Here is a 16,082-nt window from a genome sequence, read left to right as displayed (position 1 = left end):
TCCCATCACCTACTTTGGGAACAGTGTTGTAGAGTAACCTATTTTCTATGCTGAAAGCCAACATTAACCATTAACTCTTCATGTCTACAATTTAAAACTTTAAAAGACTTGCCATATTTTCAATTCGTTGGGAATATTGTAAACAACATGTAAACAGAACTATAGCCGTTAAATTACAAGCTTATAAACAAAACAAAAAAGTAATATATTTACATATGTATCGTGAATATAATTTTTTATGAAGTTAGCAACCAAAGAAGATTTACTTTAAATGGAAACTGTGCAACACAGAAAAAAAAAGTTGCCAAAATAAAGCAGCAAGAGGATTTAACGTATTGTAAAGCATTTTTTTTCTCATAGACAGACACACTGCTATGTTAATATTTTCCCTCATCATTTTCTTTCAGCTGATTATTACTGTATTTTTCATTGTTTGCTCTTCTAGTGAATGATGTGGAGCCCAAAGGTGAAACATTCCTTTTATTTTGAAGGTAGAGTTGCCTCGTCTTTAAGTGTATTCAGGTTAACTTCACCTCACCATCACAGTCGTCTGACGTCATTGGAGGTGTGAGCTATTTTCAAGGCAAATAGGCAACACATCGATCAACTGTAAGCGACACATCGATTATGAAAATATACGTTTGATCAAACGTCTTGTTGTGAAGTTTATTACCTTGTAAACAGAAAATCAGAGGCTCAACCTAGATTCCACAATAGATAATGAATGTTTAATACCCTTTTAATTTTTTTTTTTTATTTTTTTTTACTGATTAATGCCTTTTCAAACTTAGTTATAACTACTTATTGACTTTTGTGAACTAATTTGTGGGATATGAAGTTGAAAACTAGATTGGATCCGTTCAGAGCTTTTTTTTTTCTTTTCAAAAGGGATTCAATACTGATGGCTCAATGAGGCATTGCTTGCTTTAACCTCATTTTATGGATCATTTCATAGTTTACAGATACTGTAAATATGATGGAAACTTGTACTTACCTTGAACTTTGCAAAATAAAATTTAGTTCAGCTTTTTTTAAAAAGGTGAAACTATAAAATAGTCCTACATTTTTAGACTTTGACAAAGCTATTGTTCTTTCCGTCACACAAAATAAAAATCTTACAAACTGAAAAGAGCTTTATTAGACCCTTGTTTGTTTCCGTTTGGTGTCTCCTGATATCTGCCAGTGAAGCTTCCTTTAAAAGGAAACCATAGCTTGAGAGGTAAACAAAGTGCTTCAGCTTGTAACCCAATATGTAATTTGCACCTTTAACACCAAGTGGCAGCAAAAGCTCACTGTAATTGTGAGTGTGTGTGTGTGTGTGTGTGTGTGTGTGTGTGTGTGTGTGTGTGTGTGTGTGTGTGTGTGTGTGTGTGTGTGTGTGTGTGTGTGTGTGTGTGTGTGAGAGAGAGAGAGAGAGCTCGGTGGCCTGACAGCAGCCAGCAGTTATAAATACTTAATGGCTTACCACTGTTACTGCAGAAGTGAAAGGGAGCGAATGTTGCAGCTCAAATCAAACAGCTCAATAAGAGCTGACATCTTAGTGCAGTGTTCTCCACTAACAGTGAGGAGCGGGGCTAACAGGGCAGGAGGTCTGAAACAGGCTTTAATGAAGAAGAGTGTTTGATCTGGGTTTATCTAAGAGACGTGAATGAAGTTTTCCTTTTTGAATTGTGTATTAGAAATCACACATCATGAAGTTTACACTTTGTGTAATCTGAATCATGACTCACCAGGTCTCAGTATCATAAAGAGCATGTGCAGACAATTTTCAGTATCTAAACAGAGAAATTACTGACAAATTAAACAGTTTCTAAAGCTGCTACAGTTCACCAATTGATTGAATGCTATTCAACATTTTTCACCCTCACCCTTTCAACCCTTGGTTACTTGGTGGTTGGTTAAAACTTAATTTTCTTAATTATTATTTTTTAATTGTTTTCTTTCATCATATTGGATGTGTTTCCTTTAACTTGTGTCTTTCATGTGATACTATTTTTTTTTTAAGTTTGGACCTCTTGATATTTGCTTTGAAAATCAAAAACAAAAAAAGTTTTGATTTTCCAAGGTGGTTTTATTATTATTATTATTATTATTAGTAGTAGTAGTAGTAGTAGTAGTAGTAGTAGTAGTAAAAAATAACAGCAGATAGGGTTTACTGACTTGTGTTACAAGAAACATCTAAAAAAATCATGACATTTTTTGATGTTGTTGTTGCTGTTGTTTTGTATGTTTGGGTGGAAAAGTAAACATTAGTTTATTCCATATTTAATGTATGCCAAGTGAAATATTTTACCCTTCTTCATTGAAATGTTGTTGATTACAGCCTGAAGCCCATTTAAAATCAGAAATTCAGTCTCTCAAGTTGCAATAACACTTCCTAAAATCAATCAAGAGGAGAAAAAAAGTCATAAAAGGTCCATATTCTAAAAATCCAATTATTGTTGCCCTGAAAACCTTGTCTGAACTCTTTTACCTTGAAACACTGCATCACTCCTGCATGGCTTGGAGCTCTGCTGAGGTGTTATTGAAGTCCAGGTTGCTTTGACAGTCGCCTGCAGCTCAACCATATTTTTGAGTCAGCTATTTATCATCCTCCTCTTATATTATCCCACTGATCTCTTAGGATTCAGGTCCAGACAATTTGCTGGCACAGTATTAACAGGGTCAGCAAACTATTTGACAAAGTTTTGGCGTTGTGGACAGGTGCAGAGTCCTGCTGGAGAAGGAAATCAACATTACCTTAAAGCTTCTCATCTTCTGGATGACTGTCATTCAGACTTTAATATTCCAGTATTTTGAGATTTTGAGGTTTTTATGATTGTTTTCTTTTGCAACCAGCCAGAATGATCAAATGTCAAACAGGAAATTACCAGGAACATTTTAGCTTATTTTGTGAGTCTTGAATAAAATGTACTTTCTTCATTATTATCAATGAATCCTGATATTGGTGTTCTCCTGCTTGTCTTATTTTGCAGGATTTCAAAATATTTTTATAGTATCTTTAGCTCCAATAAATGATGGTTGGCACATACTGATCACACCTCTTTTATGTGGTTTAGTGCATTATTGTATAAAGAAATATTTTTTTCTTTATCAGCATCCATCTTCAAGGTTGTGAAATATCCAAGGTTTAAAAAAAAAAAAAAAAAAAAACCAGCCGTGACTCAGCAACTCGCTGAAAACTTCAGAGTAAGAAAATCACACTGAGGGATCAAAACCTGTTCAGAGAAATGAGCACAACAACAAGAAAACCTTCACACATCCACCCACCATAAGACTGACTGCAGTGACTCTTTTCTGTGGGGGGCACTTCATCCTTGCTGCAGTGTGGTGCTCGGATGTTGCTGAGCCATGCTGCGGATCATACTGCACATGCACGCTGACCGCCACTGTGTGGAGTCACTGTCGTGCTAGAAGTGTCCCATCCTGTGGCGCGCAGTCAGTGTGCCGTTTCTGCTCCCTAAAGCTGTGTGAGTGTGTGTTTGTGAGTGTGTGAGGCAGACAAAATTTTGGCTGGGACTCTTCATAGCTCCTCCAGAACTGCATGGCTCTGGGACATCTGCAATGCAGAAGTCTATATATAGACATGGAGTTTCAGAGAGACGGAGGGAGAGGAAGAGAGCAGGGGAGGGAGACAGAGAGACAGAGAGACAGACACAGGGACAGAAGATGAGGAGAAGCAGGGAGGGGAAGGACATGACAGAGGAAACAATGAATAAAAAGAGGGTTCTTGAACTGAAAATGAGACACAGATTAATCCAAGGCTGACTCAGAGCAGCTTTAATAACTAACTTCTGAGTCAAACAGTGAACTTTAAGCTCATGAAAAGTACATTTCTGCTTTGTACCAACTACAAGACATCAAACATTTATTTATCTCCACAAACTAACAAGAATACAGTAAACAAAACAAGTGTCCACTCAGGCAAGGTCATGTTCAGCTCCCTGAGAAGAGGAAACGCAGTCACATGCCAGTAGACTCCCAGCAACAGGAGCACAGAACGGAGATTGTTAAACGCTGAGGTTGAGTATTTATTGCTTTATCTCAAAGGGTCTCAGGAGGGCACTGGAGGAGGAGGAGGAGGAGGAGGAGGGGTGCGGTTCAATTATGTATGCACCTCCACAACAACAGAATGTGCTGACGGCAGAGCTCAGCACGCACACAGCAGCAGCAGCACGACCAAATCAAGGACGCTTGCTGGCTGTCCGACCAGCAGCGGGCCACGGCCTGCAGAGCAGTGGGATTGATCCGACTCCTGAATTTTCAATAAATCTGCCCTCTGACACGCTCCCTGTCGGGCTCGCTATCACAGGGGTGCATGCCAAGTCATAACTCTGGTGGTGTCACGGCCGGAGGAGAGAGCATCAATCACAGAAAGAGGACGGCTTGAGCAGCAGCTGCAGGGACTTAGAGTCAAAGATACATTTTTATAAAAACATTAGCTGTATTGATTTAAAATGATGAACAAATTATGGATTCCAATGAGGTGTGTCTGAGGCCTTTATGAGTAAGTTAACATCATGTTAAGGCTGTTAATGGACTGTATGTGTAGAGTTCATGTGAAGCAAAGACACACATCAGTATCACTTCTAACTGGCCGTCCTCAGCACATTCAGAGAAGCATTTTCAGCTTTTTCCTTCACTTTGATGTATCAGGTTACATGTTCACTTCCTGAACTCTCCTCACCTCCTTTTCACCTGATACTTTAGTCAAAAACATTTCCCCTTCACCTTCTTTTCTGCTTTTCAACACTTTCATTGATTGTCTTTTAGTGCTGATAATGTTATCTGGCTACTGTGCTGATTATCTCATCAATACACACACACACACTCACACACACATGCACAGGAGTACAGTGTGTGGGCAGGGAAACAAACAGCCTGAAGCGGTGATGAAGTTCTTGCTAGTGACAGCTGTGCTGGTGGGCCGCTGTTGGCAAGCGCCATCCATCTTAGCCAGCCCCATCCTTCACCTCTGGGTGCAGGCAGGCAGGTCTCAGCAGAGGCTGAGACGAGGCTAACACCCAAAGGACATGATGCAGCTCCGCCCAGTAATGATTACAACGACTGCAGCCTGGAGGGGAAGGAGCAGGCTGGTGTCTGAGAGTAAACAGTGTGTGTTACTTCTGTAGGGGTTACAGTAAATAGAGACAGACCTCTTTATAAAACAAGAGCTGAGCCTTAGAGGGGCTGTGAGAAGTTTCTAAGTGATTTTGAAAAAGTCTCCCTTCCGGATGTATTTCTGATCATATCTACACTTAAAAATGAGATTATCAGCGCCAAAACAGGTTATCATGAAATGCTATTTCTTAGCTACCCAATCGAGTCAAGCAGGACCAAAACATGGACGTAGTCTCCCCAATTTTACCCGCCTGTTTCTGAAACAGAAAATGAAGCAAATCAGAAATCACGGCCATATTGGAAGTGGCATGGGCTTCGCATACAGCTATAGGGCGCCTGTCAGTCACGTGACCTGAGCTGTGCCTTTGACTGGGCAAGCTCAGGATCCTATCCTCTGTTTTTTGAACCAGGCTGTAAATTGGGTAATTTCTGCTGTGAAAACAGCTTTTTTTGGCTTGGTGTGTATGTGACTTCCAGTAATTCCAGAGCCAGCCTCAAGAGGATGCTTGGGAAACAGCAGATTTTAGCACTTCAGCATTGTCTCATATTCTTAAACCGGAGGTTGCCGCTTGGTCTAAGTCTCTGTGACAACACCACACTGGTTGAAGAAGTTTAGAAATGAGAAGATACGTCTGTTTTTCTCTGCTGAAAACAATTTTTTCAGTCAATTTTGTAGTGATGGTGGACACATGACCCTAACTGTCAGACAGAAAAATGACAGAAGAGCAGAAGAAAGCTAAGCGCAGAGTGATACAGCCCAAGCCAAAGGCTAAAACACAGGCTAGGTTGTTAGTGATAATGTTCATTCCAACCCACAGTCAGCAGTTATTCTGCAGTGGTCTGTTCAAACTTAAGAGTCTATCAATAAAATGAAGAGTGAGGTTACATTAGCTCTGCTTGGTAGATGACTGGCAGGACATAGCTAACCAGTATTTACTAACATTATGCATTACAGACATGTCTTAGAGCACCGGGCTGTACAAACTGACAGTTTGTTTGTTGTCACATTAGCCTACGATACGTCATAGCACCAGGATGCTATTAGCACTACATATAGCTGGCTACTGACGTACAGTACAAACTTACATCCTTTGCTTGTTGTACGTTTCAAACAACAGCGCTACCTAACTTTAATGATAAATACTTTACCTCTTCAGCTAGTGTCACATTAAAAAAATTCTTGAACAAAGAAAATTAGTTCCAAAACAGACACATGCCTGGCTAAAAGTCACATCTTTATGACCGTATAGCACCTTTAAAGCAAGTCATGTACCCTTTTACGAGTTATCTACATGTCCATAATGTCTGAGGAATCAAAGGTGTTATTACCTCCCCCAAGGAGGTCATGTGTTTGGGAGAGTTTGTTTGTGAACGTCATAACTCATAAATTACTGAACAGATCTTGACGAAATTTTCAGGAAATGTTCAAAATGTGGTAAGAAAAAAAGTGATTACATTTTGGAAGTGATCCAGATCACTGTCTGGATCCTGGAATTTTTCAAAGGATTCTTTATCATTGTGAGATAGGGCCAGTTTCACCATATGGGTATATACAGTGGGAGAAATAAGTATTGAATGCGTCCACTTTTTTCTCATCACATTTATTTCCAAAGATGTAATTCAAACAAAATTTCTTCCAGACATTGGTATTATCTCAAATAATCCACACATGAAGAGAAATCACAACGTTCAGGTCCATCAATGATGATTATGTGGAAATAAGACGATAACACAGGAAAAAAGTATTGAACACGCTAACTGAGACTCATCTAATACTTGGTGGAGAAGCCTCGTTTGTAATGACAGCTTCCAGATGCTTCTTGTATGTTTTAACTAATCGCCCACACTGCTCAGGTGTGATTTTGGCCCATTCCTCTGCACAGATTGTCTTTAAATCTTGAATATTCTTTGGTGCCCTCTGGTGAACCCTCCTCTTTAGTTCTTTCCACAAATGTTCAATTGGATTAAAATCAGGTGATTGACTAGGCCATTCTAACAGATTGATTTTCTTTTTTTGAAACCATTTGGGAGTCAACTTTGCCGTGTGCTTTGAATCATTGTCCTGCTGGAAGGTCCAGCCACATCTCAACTTCATCATCTTGGTGGATGGCAGCAGATTCATAACAAGAATTTTCCCATACATGGCTCCATTCATTGCTCCGTCAATTATATGAAGTTTACCAATACCATGAGACGAGAAACAACCCCATGCCATGATGCTTCCACCTCCAAACTTCACTGTTGGTTTAGTGTTTTTTGGGTGATGTGCAGTGTCATTTCTCCTCCAAATGTGGTGTATGACAGCTGAAAAGTTCAGTTTTGGTCTCATCTGACCAGACAACATTCTCCCAGTATTCTACAGGCTTGTCAAGATGCTGTTTAGCAAACTTTAAACCAGCTTCAACATGCCTTTTCTTGAGGAATGGAGTCTTGCGGGCTGAGCGTCCACAGAGGCCATGGCAGTGGAGTGCATTGCCTATTGTTTTCTCTGTAACAATTGTACCTGCTGCCTCCAAGTCTTTCTGGAGCACTTTCAGGGTGGTCCTTGGCTCGTTGAGTACTCTTCTGACTATCTTTCTGACTCCCTGGTCAGAAATCTTGCAAGGAGCTCCTGAGCGTGGCCTGTTGATGGTAAGGTGGTGCTTCTTCCACTTGTGAATAATGGCCCCAACGGTGCTGACTGGAATATTCAGGTACTTTGATATAAGTCTGTAACAGTTCCATTCTGATGCTGAGCAACAATCAAGTTGTGAATGTCTTCAGAGAGCTCTTTGCCTTTACCCATCATGAGATGTGTCGTATTAAACTGCTTGGTGAAAAAAACGACCTTTTTTATAGGACCATCAATTTGCTCTAGCCCAGCTGATGTTGGTTTGCACTAATTGGAAGTTCAAGTAATAATTGCCGACAGATTTCAGGTGGTATGGTGCATTTCCTTGCTAAAGTATACAGCCTTTTCATGGTGTGTTCAATACTTTTTTCTTGTGTTTACAGGTTTACAGCCCAAGCTGAAGGCTGATTAGCCTTTGGCTCAAGCCGTATCATTCTCCTGTTTAGCTTTCTTCTGCTTTTTTGTCCTTTTTCTGTCTGACAGTTAGGCTCCTGTGTCCACCATCACAACAAAATTAGTCACAGAAATCATTTTCCGCAGGGAAAAACACAGATCTCTGTGTTTTATCTGCTCTTACTACTAAAGTTCATCAGCTAGCATGGTGTTGTCATAGAGACCTAGACGTGCTGTAAATCAAATTGGTCCTGGTCAGCCAGACCTGGAAGTTAATAAGTAGCAATTCAACATAACCAGTAACCTGTAATATTGGTGCTGATAATCTCATGTTAAAGTGTGGATTATGATCAGGTGTATATTTAAAAGGGAGACTCTTTCAAGATCACTTTCAAACTCCTCGCAACCCCTTTAAGATAAACTTAATTAATTTGGATTTACAAATTATCTCAACAAGTCAGTTTGATCATAAATAAAGGGAGGCTTTATTTTTGTTTCAGTCACAAGAAGTAAGCTAAGAAGTACTTCACTATCATAAAATTTCAATCTTTTTTATTAAGTAACTGTTACAAATAAGTTTGCTTCATGTGACTGGTGTTTTTTTAAAGACACAAAGATGTGGGGAATGTTTGGTTAATAAATGTCTTTATTTGGCTTGAGAGGAAGTATCACTGCATGAGATAGCAGCACGTACAGTCACAGTTGTAAAGCAGAGGTCTGAAAAAGTGTCAGCACTCCTCAGTCTCCACAGAAACAAGTGAGATGCAGGTGAGACAATGTTTTATTTTAACTTTCAGACATGGTTAAGGCAAGTTTTTTAATTTAACACACAACAAGCAAAAATCTATCCCATCCAGCAGATATTCAAGCTCCAAGAGTCAGGCCATGCATTCATGCCCGATGGTTGATTCATTTGTCTGAAAGCAAAGCACAGGGGTAATGAAAACCTGCAGGGTCATAAAATCATTCAGAGCAAAATGATGGAGGAGGTTATGGAAAAAATAGCCCTTATATGTGACTCTGTACCATATAACCATGACCTCTGCTGCTCCACCTGCCACTTACAGTCTGAGCCGAGGGCCGTCACTGTCATCATCAGCTGCCTGACAGCAGCAGCCCCGCTCGTCTTCATCGTGTTCCCTTCACACAGCTAAACTTAACAAAAGCACCACCACGTTGACATGAGGAGGAAAGAAAGGCTGGTGGAGTAGCTCCCAACACAAAACATGGCTGAAAACTGAGCTCACAAATGAATCAACCAAAGGGGGGATAATTCATTTTTCCCAAAAATAATGATTTATAGCGCAATTTAAACTCTACATTTGTCATTCTCATAGATGCACTCAGCACTCCTCCTGTCAGGCAACAGAAAACATCACCCACCCTCTCCCACACATCTGTACATAGAATATTCCAGAGCTCTGAGTTGCCATTATTGCCGTGCTGTGACAGTGCAGTGGAAAGAAGAGAATGTATGAGGGCTCGAATGGTGAGTGGTACATTTCGTTTGGTCGTGGCGGGATGGGATGCAGAGCTGAGTGGAGAGGAACAGAAAGGAGTAAGACGGGGGCGTGGGAAGCATTCACCTGCTGGGTTCAATTAGATGCAATTCTTCCTGTGCAAGGAGCCCACATTCAGGAATGAGCTGGTGGAGATTCGGTCCTATGATAAAATCTTTAACTTGCAGTACTCCCCAACTTTTATATGTAAAAATCAAATAGCACCGTAAAAGTTGGACTGGCTGTTACTCATGCTCCAAAATCTGTGCGTTTCTCTTTGAGTTTGTGTGCTGATCGTTTTTGTTACTTTCAAGGTTTTGATTGCTTTTAATGTAGGTTTCTGTCACTGATGGCACATTCACTGTTGCTCCGATGAGAAAAAAAATCTATGGAAACTGTGACATGAAACTCATCGCCAGTTACCCTCAGCAGAGGATGATAGAAGTTAAACTCCTCCTCCACACCCAGGAAAAACACCTATTCCCATCCTTTCCTCCTCGTCCAGTTTAAAGTAATCACATCTGAGTTACAGAGCAACAGAGACTGAAGAACACAGAGAGTGAGGCATCTGAAGTGTGCAGAGTGTGTGTGTGTGTTTGTGTGTGACAGAGATGAGGTGATCAGATCCACAAAAGTGACTGACGGGATGAGGAATGTGATACTGATAGTGATGAAGATGATGATGATGATGATGATGTCAATACAAGCTGTTTAGCTCTTGCTGTTCTTCCCAGCAGGGGTCTCCTTCTTCTTCTCCTTCTCCTTCTCTTTCTCCTTCTCCTTCACCTTCTCTTCCTCCTCCTCTTCCTCCTCTTCACCCTCACCCTCCTCCTGGTCATCTCCCTCCTCTCCCTCCTCTCCCTCATCTCCCTCCTCTCCTTCCTCCTCATTCTCCTCTCCCTCCTCTCCCTCATCCTCTCCCTCCTCCCCTTCCTCCTCCTCCTCCTCTTCCTCAGGCTTGGCTCCGGACTTCCTGTACGCTCCGAGGGTGTAGGTGCGGGCCGACATGTAGGAGAAGCCGGGGTAGCCGGACTGGACCATGGCTCCGCCCACAGAGCTGAGGCGACACTCCTCACCCTCCAGCAGCTTCCTGCAGGGACAGAGACACAGACAGAGGGTGGTGTCACCTCTGGTCTGGATCTGTTACTATTATTATCTCAGAGAGTCTGTGCTGACGGATCTGATGTCACTGGAGCATCAGTCACAAAACATCTGCTGTCTGTACATCAGGCCACAGCTGCTGAGTTTGGTATTTAGTTTTCTACATTTGGAAAAAGAAAACTAAACACTTTGCATTGAGATGTGATTTCTGTGCAGATAAAGATGCAAGAAAAGAAAGCAAGACAGTGTGGAGAAAATAAGTAAGGCTAAATAACCTAATAGATCAAAATTTAGAAAGTTCTCAAACAAGTGTTAGGAGTAAAAGTTGAATTGGGAAGTTTTTATCTTTACGATGTGTTAAGAAGACTTTCCATGATAAAATGTTCTGCTTACAAACTGAGAAATTAAACACCTTGCAATAATTTTTAAGGGAAAAATAACAGTTTGTTCTGGACACACATATTTGACAAAACTAGACACAAGGCTGAGATCTGCACAATGCAAAAGCTAACTTTTGCAACATGTCATCACTTCAGATGTCTGGACCTTTTCAGGTGAATGTGATCCCTCAGAATAATTTTCTGCTCTCTTGTTTTTAAAGTGACTCACCTGTAGGCGGCGATCTCAATGTCCAGAGCCATCTTGACATTCAGCAGGTCCTGGTACTCACGCAGGTGACGGGACATCTCTCCCTTGGTGGTGCGCAGAGCAGCCTCCAGCTGCTGAATGGTATCCTAAACACACACACAAACACACACAATCCCTAAAGTGATGCTCTCATGAGATGAGTGATGTTTGAAATGTGCCTGTAACAGGTTGTCACCTAAGCTAAAACCATTAGAAAATGCCAAAACAAACACTAGGCACCCAGAATCGTCACATACCTGCATATCTCCAACTTCATTGTTGTGACGCTCCTCCATCTCAGCAATCTGCCTCTCCAGAGCCTCATTGTGGCCCCTGAGGGCCTCGATCTCCAGGGTGCGTGCCTGCACCTGCCTGCGGTACTCGCTCAGCTCCTCCTTGGAGTGCTTGATGGCATCCTGGTTGCGGGCAGCCGCCTCGTTCACACTGGCGAACTTGGAGCGGTACCAGTCCTCCACCTGAGTCTGGTTCCTGGCTGACAGGTTCTCGTACTGAGCCCGGATGTCTTTCAGAGCCGCAGTCAGGTCCGGTTTGCTCATGTCCATCTCCACAGACACCTGGGTGGAAGGAGAGGGGGTAACAAAAAAGATCTATAATTTACATCCTTTAATTTATTTAAGTTTAGCCTTGATAGATCCATCTCATTCACAAACCACAGCAACAAAGGCGGAGAATTTCAGCAAATTCAGCTTCATTCTCTAAATCAGAAGAAAGAGCTTGTTTTCAAGAACACAGTGAGCCTGAATACCTCAGTGCTCTGCTCTGATGTTTTTATGACTGCTCATAAAACAGCACTGACAGAAATTTAAAGCTTCTGCAACACTGTGGTTTGCTGAATTTATTGAATTTTATGATGGATAATAAAAACCTTGAACTACTTGATAACAAACCGCCCATTCTGATAAAAAAAAGTCTGCATTCATCTGGAAGTTTTTGTAATAGCTTTACTTTATGCCATGCAAACCCAAATATTAACCATGTAAGCATACACTTTAACAGCTCATAAGTATACTGTGTCACTGCCCGCAGATTAATACCATTTTATCCGTGGTTAAAAGTTGCATTATCCTCTCTCTGCATGCTCTAACCCATGGCAGCACTGTGTTTTACATGATGACATGAACATATAAGGTAAGCAACATGAAGATGAGCTGAGTCGCAGTCCAGAGAGGTGGACTGTTGCAGGACTGATGAATCGACTGCTGACTCAGGCCTCCCTGCTGAGGGAGGCTGTGCTGTCAATAGCCTACATGGCAGTAATATCCCCTGCGGAGACATGGAGAAACCCTGGAGAAATCTACCCAGCAACCATCAGCCCTCAGTGAGGCTTAGTCACACGACCGCTTATTCCATATATTGATTCCTGCTCAGAGTTGCTGTAAAAAAGTTGCTGCTGCTTTTGCTTTTCCTCTTTTGAGTTTTTCCCATCAGCAAAAAGACTTTTACAGCTTTACTAAAGAATTAAACACATTCATCAATGGTGACTTTGTTGGAATTTGATCTGCTCTGAACTTAAAAATGTGAAACAGTGACTACCCTCACTGTTTTGAAGCTGTAAAAATGAAGCTAAAATCTACACAAAAACAAAATCTAATGCACAACAAAAGGTTGGAGCTGCTGTTGCTGGTGGTGCCCCTCGGGGCGACCCCACCCCTGGATTATGCGATATTCCTCCGCATTCTTCTCGTCCTCCCTCCCCTCTCCGCCATGTTACCACACCTCCACTTTTGATGAAAACATCACCGTTACGCCCTCCAAATACTGACTGAGTTTGTGTGAATGACTTAAGTTTGTGTGTTAGAAAAAAAAACTTCTGTAACACAAAACAAATTACTCTCAAAATGAAACTTTTCTGAAGAAAGCAGTGCAGCAGAGTGATACTGTGTTAAGTAATGAGTCACTCTTTAGGCCTTTAACGTCTTCAGGGTTCGCATGGAGGCGTGATACAGCGCGCGGGATGCTGCGGGGACGCGCGAGACCGGTTATTAATGTGAGGAGGAGGAGGAGGGGGACAGCGCGTGGTGCTGAAACGGAACTGCAGTGCCATCAATTATCCAGCTGCGCAGTTCTCAGTTTGAAAAGACGGAATATGACGTCCTGGCAGCAAAACGACTCCTTACAGCCAACTTCTAAATGTTTGCCGTGTAGGGACAGCAGGTTATTGAATTTCTGCCCTACTGCGAGAAATATCACTCAAGAACAGAGGCTGGGTGAACAGCAGGCAGGGGTGGACCTGAGAAAACGACTTTTAAGACCAACAAAAGCCAGTAATTGACCAGTCAATAATTTTTTCTACAATATTTTGGTTACACGAATTCTGTGAACGGCCTCTTGTTGAATTTTTCACATTGAAAAGTTAGCTTCCAGGATTCCGAGTTATCAGACTGATATGTTGCCCTACCGTGACAGACATGATGACAGAGGAATATTACAGTGTGTGAGGCAGAGTGACCAGAGCACCACCTGTGAGATGACCCACAGGTATTCAAAGCACAGTGTGGGGTGTACCTGCGTGGCCTGCAGAGACGCCTGCAGCTCCTGCAGCTCCTCTTCATGAACTTTCCTGAGGAAGGCGATTTCATCCAGCAGTGACTCAACTTTCTTCTCCAGCTCCAGGCGCGCCAGGGTAGCGTCGTCCACGTCCTTCCGGTAGTCTTTCAGGGTGTTCTCCGCCTCCTCGCGCAGCTTGCTCTCCTCCTCCAGCTTCTCCTTCACGCGCTCCAGGGTGTCGTTCATCTGCACGCAGTCCAGGTGCATCTGGCTCTTCTCGTGCGTCAGCTCTTCGACACGCGCCCGCAGCTCGCGGATCTCCTGCTCGTAGAGCTCGTGCAGACGGGAGGGCTCGTTGTTGCGCTGGCGCAGCAGCGTGACCTCCGCCTCCAGGACTTTGTTCTGCTGCTCCAAGTTGTGCACTTTCTCAATGAAGGACACGAAGCGGTCATTCAGGCCCTGCAGCTGCTCCTTCTCGTTGGTGCGGATGATCTTGAGCTCGTTGGTGACCGCAGTGGACTGGGTCAGGTCCAACATGGACTCGGGCATGGAGGAGAAGACGCGGCCGGGCGCCGCTGACCTGCGGAAAGTAGCGGAGGACATCATGGAGGGGGAGCCATAGGTGCGGTGGCTACTGCGGTATCCAGCAGAGTGCATGCGGGACGGGCTGCTGCTGCTGCCCATACCCATGCGACCGGACCGGGGGGCATCTCCGAAGATCTTCCTATAGGAGCTGCTGCTGTAGATGTCGCTGGAGTAACTCATGATCCCTTTAACTTCGTGGGTCCGGTCCTACTGCTCTGTACGGGAGAGAGAGAGTGTGCGTGGAGTTCAGGAGAGTGTGAGGGTGAGTGTGTGAGAGAGAGAAAGTGAGATGCGAGTGAAGTCTGGCCAGGACAGGTGCTTTTATAGTGAAGACGCAGCGCATCATTTGACGCAGGGACAACAGAAGATGAGGGGAAACCTGCAAGCTTTTGCAGAAAGCCTCCACCCTCTGGGGAAACACGAATTCACTCATGCAGCTCCTCTTTCCTGCCTTGTATTTCAAGCATCAACACACAGCAGCCCTGAAAGAGCACGTTTTCTATAAGAGCTCTAGTTGACCCGCAGGGGGCTTACACATCTCATCAACTTCACTTTGCATTAACTTATACATCCATCCTGTTTTGATTATATGCAAATAAAACCACGTCACTTTAAAATCACATGTGTAGTCACATTTTACCGCTTCATGTTCTCCCCCAGGACTGTCTCATGTTACCTCAGTCCATACTGTCCACTGTCATTGCAGTTTTTCTTTGCTGTCCCAGCAGAATGCCAAATGGGATCGATGTACAGAGCTGTGCGCCAGAGTGTGTTTTGGTGCTGCAGTCTGCATCCAGCCCCACTCATCCCCCCGACCTCCGCAATATCGGAATACAGGATGAGACTCATTACAGCCGCCTGATTCTTGCACCTACACGACATCACAACATCGTCAGTCTCAGCTGTAGCCCTGGAGTGGAGACAGAGTGGTGAGGAGTAAGTTAGAGAAGAGCGACCTCCTGTTGGTCATGCATATCACACTGCATTACAACATAAAGATAAAAGAGATAAAAAATAAAAAATAAAAAAAAATAAAAAAGTAAGAAAAAGAAAAAGAGAGAGATAAAAGAAAATTTGTGGGTATAACTGAATGTCAGCAGCAGTTGCAAAACTGACTTAAATCTGATTATTTTCATTTCATTCTTCTTTATTTTCTGAGCTATAAGTGAGATTGTGTATTGCATAGATGATCAAAACTTGATAAAGTTTATTTGTGTTTGTTTATATCTCATAGAAATAGATACACTCCCCACATAGCACTCAGTTCCTCTTTAAGTGGAGTAAAGTCCTGTGTTGTGGTGTGTCAGTGCTGCGCAGGGCTGTCGCTGGCCTTGGTGCTGATCCAGGCTGGTGCCACGAGAGGGACAACGCCCCTGCGAAGGAGGGAGAGCAGCCACCCACAGGACTGCAGCCCTCAACACACCACCTCACCGCCTGCCACACGCCTCAGTGCTTCTGTTTACACTGACAGCCTGGAAAACAGCCCAAAACATGTGCAACACAGGCGCTGCCAAGTCATCCTAAATCACCTCACTCCTGTTCTGATGATTCAGCTTTGGGATTAACTGATAGCTGGAATAAAACCATCTCAACACTTCAAGCGTTTTCTGGTTTTACATTTTCTTTCTTTTTTTTTT

At 42.9% G+C, this 16,082-nt stretch overlaps 1 protein-coding gene across 1 annotated transcript; it reads right to left on the bottom strand.

Moving 5' to 3' along the window:
- Nucleotides 1–8,743: 8,743 nt before the first annotated feature.
- neff1 (neuronal intermediate filament family member 1) lies at nt 8,744–14,769 on the bottom strand. The gene is made up of 4 exons (XM_074671101.1): nt 13,879–14,769; nt 11,610–11,927; nt 11,335–11,459; nt 8,744–10,714 (listed from the first exon to the last, which is right to left on the bottom strand). The coding sequence occupies exons 1-4, from the start codon at nt 14,623–14,625 to the stop codon at nt 10,336–10,338; spliced, it is 1,569 nt and encodes a 522-aa protein (XP_074527202.1). The 5' UTR covers nt 14,626–14,769; the 3' UTR covers nt 8,744–10,335.
- Nucleotides 14,770–16,082: the final 1,313 nt, after the last annotated feature.

This window comes from Halichoeres trimaculatus, unplaced genomic scaffold (genome assembly GCF_033239565.1).
Source record: "Halichoeres trimaculatus isolate MK-OKI-2021-1 unplaced genomic scaffold, fHalTri1.1 fHalTri1_scaffold_5, whole genome shotgun sequence".
Lineage (NCBI taxonomy): Eukaryota > Metazoa > Chordata > Actinopteri > Labriformes > Labridae > Halichoeres > Halichoeres trimaculatus.
This window is presented reverse-complemented; position numbering and strand designations above follow the sequence as displayed.

Excerpts from the sequence above, each read along its gene's own strand:
- neff1 (XM_074671101.1), bottom strand. The coding sequence starts at position 14,625 with ATGAGTTACTCCAGCGACATCTACAGCAGCAGCTCCTATAGGAAGATC. Across the intron at positions 11,928-13,878 it reads CGTCTCTGCAGGCCACGCAG|GTGTCTGTGGAGATGGACAT; the intron begins GTACACCCCACA and ends CCTTCCACCCAG. Across the intron at positions 11,460-11,609 it reads ATGAAGTTGGAGATATGCAG|GATACCATTCAGCAGCTGGA; the intron begins GTATGTGACGAT and ends GTGTGTGTTTAG.